Consider the following 18,434-nt stretch of genomic DNA (forward strand, 5'->3'; position numbering starts at 1 on the left):
TGTCTTTACCATTTGTACTAATTAACGTGTGCCTCGTCACGCTCCAACGCACACGGTGACTTGGCTCCTTCCTAGTGCAACTTCAGTTGTGTTTAACCAGGGAGACTATATAGAGTATATACGTTGTAGATTATCCCTGGTTTAACTTCAGCCAGTGTATTGTGTCAGTCGGAATTTTAAGAATGAATGAATGAATGAATTACAGTAAGAATTATGTGAATGAATGAATGAAGTAAAGAAAAAGAATAAAAGAAAGAAGTACGTATGTGAATGCATGAATGAAAGCATAAATAATACACCGCGGCCTTCCCTCTCAGAACATGTTAAAGAACGCAAACGTATCGCGAGAACACGTGTTAACATCAGCTGTCCTTTAAAAAAAATCTACTTTGAAACATTTTTGTTTACATTAATAATTAATTCAGATATTGCATGTGGGGAATGGAATGGACATTAACAAAATGTTAACAGACACTGTCACACTGCCCTAAAATATAAAGTGTAAAACTCCCACAAAGCGTTCTAAAACACCCTTCCAGTTTTGTCAAATAATAAGATCAACAAGAAAGAAAGAAGTTATGGAGCTATAACCCTCAAGCATCAATGGCGAATCAGATCAGATCGGCAATATGTCATATTTTTCACACATCTCAAATATACCATAACATTTGGTTTTAGATTATGGAACTATCACTATTAATTGCAAACACATTTCATCTGATAGTATATTCACCTCTTATGAATTAAAGGTGTATGTGAAAGATGTTTTGAGGAAGTAACTAGGAATACCCAAAACACGGCGTATAGCATTTCAATGGCGAAATGTCATATTTTTCACACACCTCAGTTACACCCTAACAATGTTTAAAGTCATAAAACTGTCACTATTACTTGCAAATACCTTTCAACTAAAGGTATGTTCTCTTTTTAAAAATTAAACGAATGTGTGAAAGAAGTTTTTATCGACATAATTTAGTCTACCTTTGCGGTGAATCGAGAATAGAGGCCAGTGAGCTGTAACTTACCGACTTGAAACTTTACTACAAATCTACTGTCCTAATACGGACACTAATACCAATTATTTGACTTAAACTGAAGTGACAAAATAGTTAATCTATCTTCTACATGTAGGATTTGAGTTGTTACAACACTCAGCGAACTTAATCAGCTGTTGAAAATAAACCGGGCTCAATCTTAAATACTACGCTGCCACCATATTGGCTACATTGGTTACGTAACGACCCGAGATATACGTTCAGCGGCTTTTCAAGGAGTTTCTTCTCCCCCTCTACATAGGCTCTCTGGTCAAACACATGTCAAAGTTGCGTGGCATTTGAGCGCCATGTTTCTGGCGATGCGGTCACGTGACAATTTCGGTGATTACAATTGATCGTTTCTGAAAAATACGAGTTTGACAACGCTTCACATGTCAAACTCGAGTTTGACAACATGGAAGGTTTGATGCAAAAGTTGGTGAGAACAGAGACCGATCCTATTTCTCGACAACAGTTTGACAACTCTGAAAGTGATGTTGGTGGCGAGTTAGTGGAATGTTCTCACTTTCAAACTCGAGTTTGACAACGTGTTTTGTCAAACTTTAATGTGTTGTGTGAAGACAGGTTTACATGTATCGATATACAACATGGAAAAGACATGTACTGATCATTCCGTTCCTAAAATAATCAAGGTTTTATTAATGGGCATTTGATGAAATGAATGATTTGATGTCCTTTCCCCAAGAACAGGGCACCAGACCAGGAGGCCATTGTCATTGTCTGATTATCTATCATTGTCTCGAGAGCGTCATTCCATTTCTTATTTTATTTGATCACATTCAATTCCTTATTTTATTTGGTCATGCGGTGCCTTTTGTATAATGATTTCACACAATGCTTTTGTATCTCATCAATGTGTTTCGTGCGGGCATAGTAAATATAGTCTTGTGTTCACAACTCTTGCGTGACGTAACATTATTATTTTGTATTATAATCTTGCTACTTTGCATATTCATTATCCCCATCACGTGACGTTAATGTTAACTCACTCATTACTCCCATTTTAACTGTATACCATTACCAGGAGGGGAACAGGTCCAAAGAGCCAGGGCCAAAACTTTTAAAAAAAAGTTAAAATGGCAAAAGGAAAGTCAAATGGGTCAAACTGAACATCTCAGAGTGTCTCAGCGTTGTTGATTTAAAACATCAGCGGCCATATCATCAAATGTTCACGTACATAAAAGATGGAACACTGTTAAAAACTTAAAGGTGTGACAAGATGTCAATATTCTCTCATCTTGCAATGTATTTACAACATGTACACAGGTTGAATGACTGCCTTTCTTCAACTAGTGATAAACAATTTAAATAATCATACACATCTGCTTCACGCACGGTCGTGTATTAAATATGATTGCCATCCTCATAATTTCCGATCCCAGTTTTCGTTTCGTTCAACAACATCCGGGCATTGGAGGCCTGTCTCCATCAAGAAGTGTTAGGGCGTGATAGTCGCCCATCTAAGGCTCCGTAAGAGCGTTTTTGAGCGCTGGGGGAACGTATTGTACCCCCGCATTTTGTTTTTGAGAGACTTTTCTAATAGACTGCATAACTGTTATTAGTCTGTTTACGAGATATTTGGATTTTTTTACTTGTTTAAGAGTGTTCAACATGGAGTTATGAAAATGGTTGCCCAAGGTCGTTCAGCATTCGTTATCTCTGCTAAGCAGAAGAGAACGGGAGGTTCTACTTCTCATCTGTGTACTGCTGTTGATGTACGAAGAAGGGATAGTAAATATGGACAAAAAATCATCTCGTCAATCATCTGTTCCGCCGAAAAACGGCACAACGTCCGACAGTAAGAAAAATGGTGAGTTGTGACGTCACTTCTCGAGACTCCTGACAGCCGATGTCACATGACCAAAACATTTAGTACAACTGTTATTTGTTATAAGTATGTCCGGACCTAACTCATAATACCCGACTTACAAAGAAAGCAGACAAACCAAATGACACATAATGTTGGCCAGCTGTTGTTTAAAGTATTGAGCTTGTGCTGGCTTCCATGTTCCATTCAATTGATTTTTGACATCTGGTGTAATGGTTACTTTGAATGTAAGTCAGCTTGTTTATCAGCTGTATGTTCACTCTGTGGGTCAACTTTAATAGTTCTGCTTATACTTCTGCGTGGTTTTCAGATAATAACAGTCCTAATAGGTTTTCTAAATATGGGAAGAAAAGAGAATCAGGAGGGGGTCGTGGAAGTACACCAGACCATGCTCGTCGCCCTACCCCTCAAAAGTCCAAGTCTACTGGGGACAAGCGACCACGATCTAGAGGAAATTACAATGACCGTCAAAGAGAAGAGGTAATTATAGTAAAGAAATTGATAGGTTTTCATGATAAAATGCACACATAATAACCAGCTCCAAATTTACAATGTTTACTTATAAGTCCAAAACAGTCAAAAGGGACTGTCAAAGTGAGTAGACACAAAGCCTGTTATATACAAACACCATGTATGTTAGCTGTTTGTAAACCCTATATTCATGTCTTTTGCATGTCAAGTAAGAGATATATATATATAGTGCAACATGCTCAAGGGAGCTAACTCTGTGCTTCATATATTGCACAATTACCAGCAATCATGGCGAGTGCAAGGACAGATTCTAAGGCTAGGCCCACCAAATCAAATCAGTTCTCTATACTTATTAATTCAGTGTACTGTATCCGTTCATAATTTTGACATGTTCATTCTGATCTTCGACAAACCTTTAAATAGCATGACAAGATGCAAAATTATATGCAGGTATGTTTTCTATCGTGTAATGTGCATGAAGATGTTTTTTGTGGGGTGTATTATTGATGGTTTATTTTCTAAATATGCTGAAGATTTTATTCTGAATGGCGCCGATAGACTTCACTCATCACAATATACATATAATGTAACTGATTGTAGTCTGTTCAATAGGTTCTCCTCAAAATATTCTCAGTGCATATGTCTTTTATTCAAAATATTTGCTGCCATTCTACGTCATTGTACATGGATTCAGATAACTTTTGACATCAAACAGTACCGACACTTAGCTTGCTTAGCATCATTCTGCATTGGTAAATAGGTAAGAAGAAAGAATATAATTTACCCGGTCATTCAGTCTTGTAAATAAACTTCATTGCCCTCTGTTCAGGTAGCAGAACCTGTGGACTCAGAGTATGAGTCCTTAATGTTCTCTGGTGGCTCCAAGAAAGCCAGTTTGAATCACCTGTTCAAGTTTACGTTTGCGGGTCAAGAAACTCACTTTGGAAGTTCCAGTACTTACAGAGGAGTGAGAAGACCACGAAGAGGAGGAAGAGTTTACAATAAAGAAAGATTTCTTCAGGCAAAGTAAGTCCGGACCAGACATGAGTTCTGTATATTTACTGTAACTTGGTTTGTAATAGATTTGTGATGATTAATCGATATGCAAGTTATCGCGATTCAAGAGCTGCACGATACGATACGATACATCGATACAATTGTCGTGTATCGATTCAACACCATACTTACATACTTAGCAGTGTACGAAAACACCGTCTCCCCTTCTATTTAGATTTTCATGGAAAATATTGCCATGGACATGCTCTGACTGAGATAATTTTCACAAATTTATTTTGTTATCTGTGCAAAAAAGCCAGTTGTGCCAATGTTGATCCCTGCTGTTCCATTTTTTTTGGAAAACGCTACTTTACTGACACATGCTAAACATTTTTAATAAAATGTCTTTCATGATGACGTGATTTATTTTTCTTGGGAGAAGAATACTTTTCCTGAAATAATATAACAGCACATTATTTCCAGTACTTTTATTTTTCTGTATACAAGGACAAAATATCGTGGTATCGTATGTATCGGACTACCAGTATCATAATACGTATCGTATTATGGCATGGGCGTATCGTCACAACTCTAGTTAATAACAATAATAATGTATATTTTGAAGGATTGTTATTACTTTCACTGGAGCATTCTGTTTTGTTATAGTTATCATGTTCATGAATGTAAAGTGAAAAACATGTTTATATGAATGCACAATATGACAGGATGCATCTTAACCACTGCTCCAGACCTGACCTGGATCTAGTGAAGCTGTAATTATTTCTTGTCCCACATCTGTGGCTTAGTAGTATTGTACAGGGCGAGGTTCATCTTTCAGCTGTCAGTTTGTTGTGGGAGATAGTGGTGATTACACAGCTCACTCCATCGATGCAGACACCCTTGTTGACTGGGACCTGGTGGAGCAAGTGGTGAGGACTTCTTGGCATTTACTGTAAATGCATTATATATTGTGCAGGTTTTGTTTTCACGCTTTCATGCAAAATATTTCAATGCAAAAATATATCCACAGCAAATAAACCTTTCATTCATTTACTCTATCCATGCTGTTACCATAAACATGTCAAGTTTGCAGACAGAAATCTAGGGGAATCTTAAGATGACAGATAGTAGCATAAAGAATCATTGGCTGACATAGTAGACTTAGGCAAATATGTCTCACTTCCTAAGTACTTATACTTCCATGAATAAACATATTACTGTACATATCGCACAGATACTGATTTCCTGGTTACTGCTTGCGTGAAGAATTCACAGCATGTTGCTGTCTAAACTGTCATTTCCGCAAAATTAGCACCTAGCGAGAAAAAGTATGTTTGCTGTATTTACTTGTTATTTAGTTTTCCTATAATTTTGCATTAATTTTGTAGTTACTAGTGGATGTAGTTTTATATTATGTGGAGAAAATGTCAACATTAAAATAGTCTGCAGCTGATTGATGTGACTTGCTAATAAGTAAATTCAGAGCACTACTGATGATTCACCATTTATCAGAAACATATTAGGGCCACATTTGCATAGGGCAGGGCATGGCGATTGCTTTTTACAGGGGACATAGAACTGTATATTAGCCTGGCAGTGTCATTCCATCAGTGATAAATGTGTTTAGGATAATCCATGGTATTTGAATGTCTGTTAGATTGAAATGATTGTTTCTGTAACAGAGAACGATGAGCCAGGAGCCACCATCCTGTCCAATCTGTCTACAGGAACCGCAGGCCGGTATGATACATATTTGTCTTGTCTTGTAGAATAGGCCTTCAGCAACCCATTCTTCCTGTAAATGGCTACTATGCTTGTAAGAGACTACTAGCAAGATCCGGTGGTCACTGGATTGTCAGGTCCAGACTCAATTACTTACAGACTGCTTCCATATAGCTGAAATATTGCTGAGTGCAGCGTAAAACTAAACTGGCTCATATTGTAATTGATGGAAGTCTGTGAAGATCTCCTGTTAATTTGCTTTAGGCAAGATAACCCGCTGTGGGCACGTGTACTGCTGGGCTTGTATCCTGCACTATTTGGATCTGGGGGAGAAGAAATGGAGAAAGTGTCCTATTTGCTATGAGTACGTTCACAAGAAGGATTTAAAGAGGTATGTACTAACCAGTGAAGTAACATTAGCAGGATAGTTTATGATGTTGATGTTTTCAGGATAACATCTCATTATTCTCAAGAACCTATCTGAATACATGTGACGCATTTTTGGTGTACGGCCATTAAAAATAGGTTTATGTTTAATATGTTTTTGCTAAGACAAGCATGACAACTACCTGCCTTCTTGCTCCAACAATTTTGAAGTTGTTAGTCAGTGTTTTGTGGCTTGTTTTTATCCCCCACCACAACTATGTATTCAGTGGCATCTGTACGTCCTTATTCTTGTTAACACGATATCTCAGGAACTGCTTTACCCAATAACTTCAAATTTGGTGATAGCTTACATTGAAGGATTATGCAGACACCAGTCAGTTTCAGTAACCATGACCTTATTTTCAAGCTACTTAATGGAAATCATTTAGATTATACTTGTGCTTTATAGGAAGTCTAAAGGTGTGCATCTTATAGGTTGATTTTGTATTTTATTTATTTTTCCAATTTTAGTGCCATTTGAACTTGCATGAATTTTGGTGAATTTCTCTCTGCATACAGTGATATAGGGGAGGTGTACGTTATCCGCTTCTCCACAAAATCTACTCCATGGAAATCATTTAGATTATACTGGTGCTTTATAGGAACTCTAAAGGTGTGCATCTCATAGTTTGATTTGTATTTTATTTATATTTCCAATTTTAGTATAGTTTGAATTAGTGGTGTTCCGATTAATCGATTTTGTCGATCAGTTGGTAGTAAATAGTAATCACGGGATCAATCATAATATCTGCAGGGATGAGAAATTTCCGCGGATCCGCGGAAATCCGCGTTTTTTTACATCCCCAGGGTCATTTTTCTGAAACGTCTAAATATATATACAGTGTTAATATTGATTTTAGAAGCCATATTTAGTGTGTAAAATGCCAAAATCCCAGGACCCCCGACTAGTTTTCAGCTGTAAATGAAAATTTCCATTCTCATCCCTGTATCTGTGATCGATTATGTGTACCTGCTTCACAGACATGTTTATCTATTTCGGGTCATGTAACTCAATATTTTTAATAAAGGCAAGCATATAAGCACATAAAAAGGAGATCCTTGATTGGTTTACATGACTGCATGTGACTGGTAACAGCTAATGCCAAGACTTGTGATAGTCTTGTATCATATCACTTCCTCTTTTGCAAACATATTTGCCTGGAAGTGAAACATTAACTTATGATTGATCATTAGTCGTTTTGATAATCCTATGATCAATGATGAAAATTCAACTAATTCCCAACAGTTGTTTGAATTTGCAAAAATTTTGTTGAAACTCACTGAATATAGTGTTATAGGGGATGAAGTCAACCCACTTCTCCACAAAAGCTGCTCAGCAGAATTGATAGAGCTTCTATGTGTGTTTTATTTTGGCGCTTAAGGTGTGTATCTCATCTTGTTATTGTATTTTATTTTTTTTGTGTGTTAAGAGACATTTGAACGTAGATAAGTGTTGTGGAATTTTTCTCTGATGATAGTGAAATAGGATATTAAGTCTATCCACTTCTCCACAAAAACTGCTCAACAGAATTGATTGAGCTTATACATGTGTTTCATTGGGAATCAAAAGGTGTGCATCTCGTAGGTACATAGATTTCCATTGAACTTGTTAAGTAGAAATTCATCACCAGAGCACACTCAGCAGCAGGGGGCATCCGTGTCCCAGGACAAAAATTTTGTCACATTTTTTTATGCTTTGCTCAAGACTGGTCCAATTGTTGTCAGTGAAACGATTTGCTAATATTTGCAGTGTACAGATACGGGTTGTCCATGCTTATAAACCAGGGGAGACAATCACTTTGCGCCTGATGAAGAGAGAACGCGGTAGCACCTACTCTGTTCCCAAGTCTCAATGGGAGAATCGAGAGGGGAAGCCACACAGAATCACAGGTGATTAAGTTGTATTGTTATTGAAAAGGATATGTTGGGAAATTTGAAAAAAGACCAATCATCGCCTATCATTACCATCTTACTGGTTTGAGTACAGCCAACATGACCTGAGCTTGTAATTGCCTTTTGATGCAGTATTTATTTGACCCTTTGAAACTATTGTTGTTCTCAGTGTAAGTATGACTTAGTCCTGTAGTCACAAATGTCATTTGCCAGTGAGATTATATGCATGGTGTTGTAGATACCGTGAACACAGAGCATGTCAAGCTGCTGGTGGCATCCCCCAGTCAAATTCAGGAAACTATTATTGAACCAGAGAAGGCAGAACTGAACAAACATATGCTGAATGCTGAGGTAATGAACACCATGCTGGTTCCTAGTTCTTTGTATGAGTTTACAAACATGGGGGTGGGATTGGTGCAGAGTAAGCTGGACGAGTGTTTGTCATTGCACAGTGCTCATTATATTACACACTGGTATGTCTGGTATTGTAACCAATTTTCAGATGTGGTGATGGAATGATGTTTTAGTGATAGACTACTAATGATTCAACTGTAAACGAATGTACAAATTTTGATACTGTGTGTAAAGTTCTGAATGAAGATGTTTCTTATTGCATTAAGTGGTATTGCATCTGTTGTTGTAGAGCAGGTGTTGCAAAAGTGGAATTTCTGTCATATGTGCATTTGCTTTGTTACTTGCAGAGTTCAGAAGTGTGCTTCATTGAGTCAGCATTGGTCCACCTGAAGGTAAAGATAGTGTGTTCTCTCACTCAACTCTGTGGAAACTGTATGAATAGTTATGTATGTTAAAAGAAAGTAACTCCGAGAAGTAATTTCCTCTGCCTTTGAGTTCAGTTTTACATAATATTTTCTCTTGGACATTGTATGATTGCTAAATCTCCTCTAAATTACCTACTTTAAATGGTGATCCATGGGGCTGAATTCTGCATAAGTGGTATATACGTGTAGATAAAACTGCTGTAAAATGGCTTATTGTTTATATGTATGCTTGGTAGGAGAGGGAGGAAAGCCTACATGTGAGTACATCAAACAAGAGGCACCGTAGAGCAAGACGCACCCACAAAGAAGAAGTTGACAAAGTGAAATCTCCGAAGCCTGTGCTGGCAAACAGTGATAATTCAGTAAGTATGTTCACCAATATATGGCAGCATTACAGGAAGAAGACTAATGTTGAAAAAAATTGTTGACTTTATGTGATATTCTTCTTTCTTTTTTTTAGAGATTTTATGAAATACTGAAATACATTGGTCGATAATCATGCTTTAAGGACACAGCCACTCATTAAAAATATTTTCTATTGCAGCCAATCAAACATTATGCATCTGCCTTTTGTGATAGAGAATATTCAGATGAGGATAGTAAAAATGTGACTGCTGAGTCTGCAGAAGCACCTAGAGATGAGAGTCTTCCAAACTCACCAACCCCTGATTCTGCAGTCCACCCTGAATCCCCTACCTTGTCCCTCTCGGAAGCCACACCCCACTCGGATATGGACACTAGTCTGTCGGAGTTGGACACGACTGCTGATGGAGCTCGGGGGCGATCCTCCCTGTCTGAAAGCTCTGTTGGATCACCTGAGGATCCCGGTGTGCTGGAGATTCAGGAGCAACAGGAGACTGCTATGCCTGTGGAGGAGGCGGCAGAACACCTGGAACTACCCACGGAGAGTGAACATGTGAACACTGGCCAAAGAGGCAACCAGACAAAAAGTGCATTCTACTATTATCAAGGTATACTGTTTTGGAATTGTAATTTTTGAATTTGTGAATTTGTACAACTGACACAATGTTGATGTCCTTGTGGGTATTTGTTTCTGTAGACTCTCTTGACTTTAACCATGAGAGTAGTGACCCCTTGACTTTCATACTGAATTTGGTACACTCAAACATGTAGCATGAAAGAGAAACTTCATGACACTGTCCAGATAGCCATGTATATGCTGATGGGTTGTAACCTGTCTGTCTGTGGCATGTATAACTGAAACACCTTGCTCTGTGGACATATGTATTAAATTCTTATGGGTGGTGAGGTAGGCATGTGGTTAAGCATTCGCTCGCTATGCCAACAACCCATGTTGGATTCTCCACATGTGAAATCCATTCCTGGTATCCCCACCGTGATGTTGCTTGAATATTGCTAAATGCAGCATACAACTTCTTTGCAATTTCTTTCACAAGACTTTGTTTCATTATCACGTCTGCTTCTCACTTGTCTGTAGCGAGTGACGGTCAGCACATCTATCTCCATGCCCTGAATGCTCGGTGTCTAGTGAAGGAATACGGCAAGCTTGAGGACTGCCCTGACATCATCACCGCTAACATCGTTGACACAGAGATCATCTTTATGACTGAGGTATATCATTTGTATAAATATAAATAAAAGCTGCAGTAAACATAATTCTCTCATTTTCTTTTGTCAATCCAATGTAAGATGGGCTGTTGTACTCAGTGCTTGTCAGAAGTGTTGATTGAAAAAGACCCATAAGGTTCTATGTGTGTGATAGTTTGTTTGAAAATTGTTGCTAATGCTATTGCCTATAGATTACCTTCGTAAGATATTATGATTCTATGGTCATGTTGCTGATTGTGTCATAGAAAAGTATTCACCCAGCTTCCAGGGCTGGCGACATCAGTCATTACTGTAACAGTCAAAGTGCAAAAACATTCAGGTCTGCATTGAGAGTTTCGTTGTGGACAGTTTAAGCTCTTTGAAAGAAAGGGAACGTTTGGTAGCCCAATGGTTAAAGCCTTTGCTTGTCACACAGAAGGCCCGGGTTTGAGTCCCCGTGTGAAGCCTATTTCTGGGGTCAAAACTTTGCGATATTGCTGGATGATTGCTAAAAGTGCCGCTAAACCATACTGACTCTTCGAAGGAAGGTCATTTCTGCAGACCATCCTATTGTATTTGACATTCTTTGATTCAGGAACTACGGAAGCGACTTCGGTATCTGAACCACCTGCCGCTGACTTGTGAATTCCAGGTGGCAGAACTTGCTCTAAAACCACCCTTACTGTCTAAAGACACATTGCGGCACTTTGCTGGTAGGTTACCATCACAGGCCCTTCTTTTTCTTATACTTCTTGTTGGAGGAATCTGCAGACAATTTACTGTTTACTGTTTAATTCTGTCGTGCTCTTTTGTGTACGAGTTTGTTTGGAAGAAGATAGAGCATTAGAATGCTCTCAGATGGGTGATTTTATGGCACTTTCTTTACAGGTCTGTAATTTACAGGTCATAATGTGAGTGAGTGAGTTTAGTTTTACGCCGCACTCAGCAATATTCCAGCTATATGGCAGCGGTCTGTAAATAATCGAGTCTGGACCAGACAATCCAGTGATCAACAACATGAGCATCGATCTGCGCAATTGGGAACTGATGACATGTGTCAACCAAGTCAGCGAGCCTGACCACCCGATTCTGTTAGTAGCCTCTTACGACAAGCTGAGTCGCCTTTTATGGCAAGGATGGGTTGCTGAAGGCCTATTCTACCCCGGGACCTTCACGGGTTACAGGTCATAATGAATTAACATTGTTTTTATTTGTTTCATCTAAGGACTTTTTCTTTTTGTCTATATTTTAGGTGACATTGAGAAGCGTAGACGTATGCGTCAAAAAAAGATGCGTGATGACAAGAGGAGGTCAAGGAAGATTGAGATGGAAGAGAATGAAAAGATGGGAAAATGTAAGAATTACTATACATTTTCCAAATTTCATCAGGGAGTATTTGTACTCAAAATATATTTAGGCCTCAAAAATATTTATGACTTCTGGATTAGAATTGATACGGTTTTTGAGCTCATTGGTTTGGTTTATTGCATGTCATTATACTTTGAACTTTGGTCACAAAATGTATCTATGATCAACTGGTCCGGACTTGAGTACTTTCTGCTGCTTTGAATAGCTGGAATACTGCTCGGTGGCACTTATGAAAAAACATGTCCAATGAACTTTCAACAAGTCCTCTCCTGATAACTCTTCTGGAGTTATCTTGTTTAGATGCAATGGTTAATGGGATGAGTGTGTTGAGGGGTACATCAGTGATATACTACTTACTGAGACTTAAGTTATTGTTTTGTTACAGTTGCATTTGATTAAATGTTTTGAAATCTGTTGGTTTACGGATGCAATCATTACACTGATATTTGAAATTGTGTTCCTGTTTTCAGTGGAATTAATCAAGGTTTATTACTTACAGTTCCTGGCATGAAGCTATCATTAAGCAGCATTGCCCAGTTCCCAGCTGCAGGTGATGGACATGCCCATATGTCAGTGTCACCTGAAATCAGGTCTGAGTCACCCTCTGTCTCAAGCCTTGCAAGTTCACCTCCTGTATCACCATCAGGTAAACAGCTTGCTTCATCTCCTCTTGGCACTGCAGTGATGGTATAGCATAGTGATGGGATGGGATAACTATGCGTGTCAAAGACCTGGGTTAAATTCCCTCGCTGGAGTACAAGTCAAATCCATTCTACTAATACATAATAAAATGTTCTGGAGAATCCAAATCTTCACGCCTTCACCACTTGGCAGTTAATGGGTGATGGGTAGCCAGGTAGTTAAAATGTTTCGTACGTTTTTGCCGAAGAGCTTTGTTGGATTTCCCCTCATTTGTACAGTGTGTAAAATGTATAGAAAAGCAAAGGCTTGTAACACTACACATGTAGTCCTTCTGAGAAAGTATGCAAGTACCAAAATTTTCAAAGTCAGTTTAAACTTAATAGGTTTTGTAAACATAGTATTCTTGCGATTTTAATTATGGCTAATATCTCTCACAATTGCCAGCAGCTGAAGGGATGGTGTAAATGTATCAAGGGTCCATGCAGGTAGTGAAGGTACTGTGGGGATGTACCCCATGGCCCCTAGTATGTTGATCTGCCTTCTGTTTGTTGTTGGCGATCTATAGCCTGTTTTTTACATTGTATTGTCCAAATAGTGATATTGGTTATAACTTTCCAAGCTAGTTTTATAGATTGACAGGTTTTTATAATAAACGTTCTCATCACGATATGGCTTAAATATTGCTTATTGAATATTAACTCACTCAATCACTCAACTACACCTGTGTTCTGTGTTGCAGGTTTAAATGCGGGTGCAGTAGAGTTTGTGCCAGGAGCGAGTCCAGGTGTTGAAGATGTCAGTGACGGCGAGCAGACATCCATGTCATTTGCTCAGGTAAATCCTTGTACTGTGATACTCCAACATTTTCAAACCTATTTTCAAACTCTTGTCAACAAGATATTGCATGAACTGTTGTACCTAATGCCTTCAAATTTGGTGAAAGTCTACATTGGGGGATTACGTGGACACAAGTCAATCAATTTGTCATGACAGTTTTAACACTTCTCTAACTTATGTAAACACGATATCTCATAATACGTTGCACACTTTGAGCTGAAAAATGAATCGCCATTCCTTAGAAGTTTGATATCAGGAAGTACCTCAATGGGTATCAGGGTAGGGTAAGCTAGTAGGGGGTGGGGTACCTGCCGAGAAAATTAGGCCCCATCCCAGCACTAGTACATGTGTATCTGCATTTATACATTCACACCTATTATGTCCCTGAAACAATGGACTACACACAAAGGTAATCTTCTTTGTGATCAAAAGATGTAAAGTATTAAATACGTTATATTTCATTCTTCTTTAACAGCAAGGGACATTACCATGTTAGTGGCAAACACTTGTATATTTCAGCGTCCGGTATTATTATGGGAAAAAATACTCTTCATATGAGAAAAATTCTGTGGTAGCATGGTTCCAGGATATTTAAAACAAAAGAATGGAGATGGCACATAATCATATGGTATATCAAGGATGGTAATATTGGTATAAGTTGTACCTGTCTGAATTGAAGAAGCCTGAAGACAATGCAAAAGGAAAAGGATAATGATTGAAAAATCCCCGGGCATTACGTGTGTTTGAAGTATGTGAATGAATCTTCATTTGGAAAGAAAGATTTCCATATGATGATGTAATTTCAGATGTTGAAAGCTGGTAAAGCTAAGGCCAAGCCTGTGTGGCCACGCCCTGTGGAAACACAGCCACCAGCACAGACAGGGCCAGTAGTCCCCCGATCTGCTGACACAGATGACAGTGATAGCGAAGACCGAGTCCCAGTACCCATGTACCAGGACTCCTTCTCATGTGCCATACAAGCTGCTCTGGACACTATAGACAAGTCTAAAGGTTGGTGGATTTAGTAGTCTGCATGGTCTTGTGATGGATAAAATGTCAATAGGCTGTCAGTAGATGAGTGCGGTCAGGCGATAGCAAAAATACAGTATGTATGTACTAATGTTCAAAGCTGTTTGTGAATTCTGTTTGTTCTCAACCATGTGGAGAGTATAAAACTTTTGTAAGATCAGTGCATAAATCAGTTCCTAGAATATTCATCTTGTTATGTTTTCAGACAAAAGTGGAACAATTGTGTAACACACTGTAATTTGCTGTGTGGAGTCTGTCTTTTATTATGCTAACCATACTTATCATAAAGGGCGACTAAAGGAATCAGGCCTGTTGATATGTCATTGTGCCCCAGTTGTGTAGATCGATGCGTAGGCTGCCGATCACTCTTTTGTCTGGTCGAGGCAAGATTATTGCTGGAATATTGCTGAAAGTGGCATTAAACAACAAACCAATCTTCTCAGTCCATACACATCCTTGTGGATTTGACAAATGTCATGCACACCATGACCATGCATCTCTTACTGAACGACCACGGCTTGTCTGAATTACTGCTGAAAGGGAAGTAAAATTGAACCTGGTTGCACTGTGGACTGAAGCCAAATGTTGTATTCATGGCCATGGTTGTCATGTTATATAGTCGTGGTTTCAAATGGTAAAAGATATATATATATATATATATATATATATATATATATATATATATATATATATATATATATATATATATATATATATATATATATATATATATATATATATAAATAAAATCATGTTTCCACTTTTCACAGAAGCTCGTCCTGGGAATGCAGGAAGGAAGAAGCAGAAAAAGCCCAAGTTTACAAAGCTGTTCACCACATCCATGACAAGGGGGAAATAGTCCCTGTAGTTATATGCTCCTGTCCACCCACAGCATAACCTTACCTAGTAGCGCCTACCTACCCTATCTGTGATCTTTCTGTGGTGCAATTAAATAACTACCCATAGAGAAACACCTCCCTGACTAACCAGGAATTGTTGAAAATGAAATTATTTTCTGTAGTAAATAAATGGAATTAAAAATTATGACTGTAATTTATTTGTATATGTCTGATTTGTCTGTTGGATTTCACCATAAAGAGTGAATGAATAAATGAGATATTGGATAAAATAGAATCATTTCATTCTGTCTATTCAGTAAGGCAATAGTTAGCATATTTAATGTATCTAGAACATATGAAGCCTGTTGCTGTCTAATGTTTCACACTGATGCCTGGTGATGTGAATTGAAGATGGGCTTGAAAGTCATTTTATTGTGTTATGTCCGTTTTTGGAAACAGTAGTCAAAGAGGCAGTAGGGAAGGAAAGTTGCTTGACTTTCCCATGATTTTCTGACTATATTTGTAAATTTGAGTTGTAAATTGGTAAAGATAGCATTATGTATGAACCTTATATTTATTTAGTTTTTATATGTGATGGTTGACTTATTTACTGTATTATGTTCTGTTTCACTGTAGAAATCAAAACTGGGATCTAACATATGATCTAAAAAATCTTGGCAGATGCTTGATAGACTTGTTCGTTTTTTATGTTCTTTTGTTTACGGGAAGAGATGTTACAGTTGCATGTACTAATATGCCCTCAATATGGATATGTTACACACTAGACATTCTAAACAATAGTACAAGATCGTCACTAATGAATGCAGTTCTGAAATGGCATGTCAGTAAACGTTGCAGTTGACAGTCATACAATAGACATTATGAGAACCAAAGAATCTGAAAATAAGTACACAAAAGGTGAAAGACGGTGTTGATGGTTATGTATTTTGCCATTTTGATGAGGTTTTGCTGTACAAACGGTTATGGAAATTGCCCTGTGTATTTTTTGAGCAAGGTAATTTAACCTTGATAGTTGTATGGATCACTTGACATCAGACCAAAAGCTTTACCTAGTTGTGGTCTCAAAATACCAATAAAATCCTTGAAACCAAATCTTATCTTTGTGATCTCTTGAATAAATTAGTATCTTGGGTTATGGCTGCAGGGTTTAGAGTCTGAACTGTCTAAATTAGACCGTCATCTTGGGGTCCTGCAATTCTCTTCGGAGGCATGCCAACCTGCGAGCTTGAACCTTAATAGTTACAAACGTTGCTGGGTTTGACAGTTCATGGATTCCCCTGGAGCGTTGAAAAGAGACCTCCATTACTTTGACTTTCCGTTACACGCAATATGTGACATGCTGTACCATGTCTGATGAACGTTTCAAACAGTGGTAACGGTGGTACCCACTTTCTGGGCTTCACTGAATTGGCAAAGGTCTTCAGCCTGTATAACTTAGTGTTGTACTACCAGAACAAGCTGAGATGATAGAACAGGAATTCTGCGAGAGAGTGACAAGGGCCCAGCCCCGAGATAGGTTGTTTAGCAAATGTGTGATTGGCCAACATCCTTGGTCACTAAGTGTAATTTTGTACATATGAATTACACTGATTCGAGTATAGGTCCACTCCATCACTACAAACTTCACTATGACTCTGCATATAAATCCCATTCAAAGTATATTCCGTTCACCAAGTAGCAGCGAGTCGACAAGACAAAGATGAGCATGAGTAAGAGAAATACTTCCTATGTAATCTTGGCAGTTCAGATCACTGGTTTGCCCTTTCTGTCAGTTATCACTTTGAGTCCAGGGTCAGAGATCATTTGCGTAATCTGTTTCCCAGAAATTCAGGCAGTCACGCTCAGTAACAATCATTGTATTTGTCATGAAGTTCAACGAGTTTGTGGCTTTTGAGTGGGTGAGATTAGCAATATACCAGCTAGATGACGTCGGTCTATCAGTAATCAAGACAATCCAGTGATCAACATCGTGAGCATCCATCTACGCAGTTGAGATGGGATGACGTGTCAGCTAGCCTGAAACCCGACAAGCATGGGCTTGAATGTGGCTAATGTCCATCCCATGGCTCGTCCTGAATCCATCACAGAATGTAGCTGTATGGAATGTTCCGTTTGTTTGCTTTCCTTTCTTATGACACGCCATAAAAGACGACTATGCTTGTCGTAAGAGGTGACTAACGGGATCGGGAGGTCAGGTTCGCTGACTTGGTTGACACATGTCATCGGTTCCCAATTGCACAGATCGATGCTCATGCTGTTGGTCACTGTATTGTCTGGTCCAGACTCGATTATTTCCAGACCGCCGCCATATAGCTGGAATATTGCTGGGTGCGGCGTAAAACTAAACTCACTCACTCTTATGACAGGAATCATCTTCGTGGATGTAGCATTTGACTGGAGATCAGAAATCAGCGTTTCCGTGGCTGCTTCATACACTGCACTAAGCTGTGTATTGAGTAGACAGAACAAACTGGTAGAAAGAAGGAGTCAGTGAGGGGTCGATTATTAAGTCATTTGCCACAATGTGTTTAAAAAGTCATTTGCCACAATTTATTATCACTGCGAAATTTAAAAGCTACAATTCGAGCAGATATGAAATGGAATCAAAGTTTATTTGCAGTTTGAAACCGTAAGCGGACACTATCTAGTAGCTCACGTAAAGTATGATACCATTATTTGATTGCCTGAAATGAGAACTGACTTGTCCCAGGCGTCGGGCGATGGGATTTTTTAGCCGGATTCAGTCTATGTGTTTGTGGAACACCGTGCTTATGTACACTGTGACGGATACCGTCAGGTTTCATCAATGAAACGTAAACGTAACAAAACCACACCGAGTGACGATGAAGGTCATATGCAATAAGCAAATTTGCAACTCCTGTGTATTATGACGGCTTATCCTAGCCCCTTCATCAGGTTCAGCTGAACAGAACTTTTCGGGATAAGCTCCGAAACGTCG

The 18,434-nt window shown here is 38.6% G+C and overlaps 1 protein-coding gene across 1 annotated transcript; it reads left to right on the forward strand.

The window, feature by feature from the left end:
- Positions 1–2,435: 2,435 nt before the first annotated feature.
- LOC137298064 (E3 ubiquitin-protein ligase RNF10-like) lies at positions 2,436–16,567 on the forward strand. Its single transcript, XM_067830119.1, has 18 exons — positions 2,436–2,865; positions 3,194–3,363; positions 4,184–4,380; positions 5,189–5,279; positions 6,033–6,090; positions 6,337–6,463; positions 8,249–8,388; positions 8,630–8,742; positions 9,093–9,137; positions 9,407–9,532; positions 9,715–10,141; positions 10,630–10,763; positions 11,335–11,452; positions 11,992–12,093; positions 12,607–12,753; positions 13,489–13,583; positions 14,393–14,597; positions 15,386–16,567. The coding sequence occupies exons 1-18, from the start codon at positions 2,769–2,771 to the stop codon at positions 15,472–15,474; spliced, it is 2,481 nt and encodes an 826-aa protein (XP_067686220.1). The 5' UTR covers positions 2,436–2,768; the 3' UTR covers positions 15,475–16,567.
- Positions 16,568–18,434: the final 1,867 nt, after the last annotated feature.

The sequence above is a fragment of the Haliotis asinina genome, chromosome 1, assembly GCF_037392515.1.
Source record: "Haliotis asinina isolate JCU_RB_2024 chromosome 1, JCU_Hal_asi_v2, whole genome shotgun sequence".
In the NCBI taxonomy this organism is placed as follows: domain Eukaryota; kingdom Metazoa; phylum Mollusca; class Gastropoda; order Lepetellida; family Haliotidae; genus Haliotis; species Haliotis asinina.

Excerpts from the sequence above, each read along its gene's own strand:
- LOC137298064 (XM_067830119.1), top strand. The coding sequence starts at position 2,769 with ATGTACGAAGAAGGGATAGTAAATATGGACAAAAAATCATCTCGTCAA. Across the intron at positions 9,138-9,406 it reads CAGCATTGGTCCACCTGAAG|GAGAGGGAGGAAAGCCTACA; the intron begins GTAAAGATAGTG and ends TATGCTTGGTAG. Across the intron at positions 13,584-14,392 it reads CATCCATGTCATTTGCTCAG|ATGTTGAAAGCTGGTAAAGC; the intron begins GTAAATCCTTGT and ends ATGTAATTTCAG.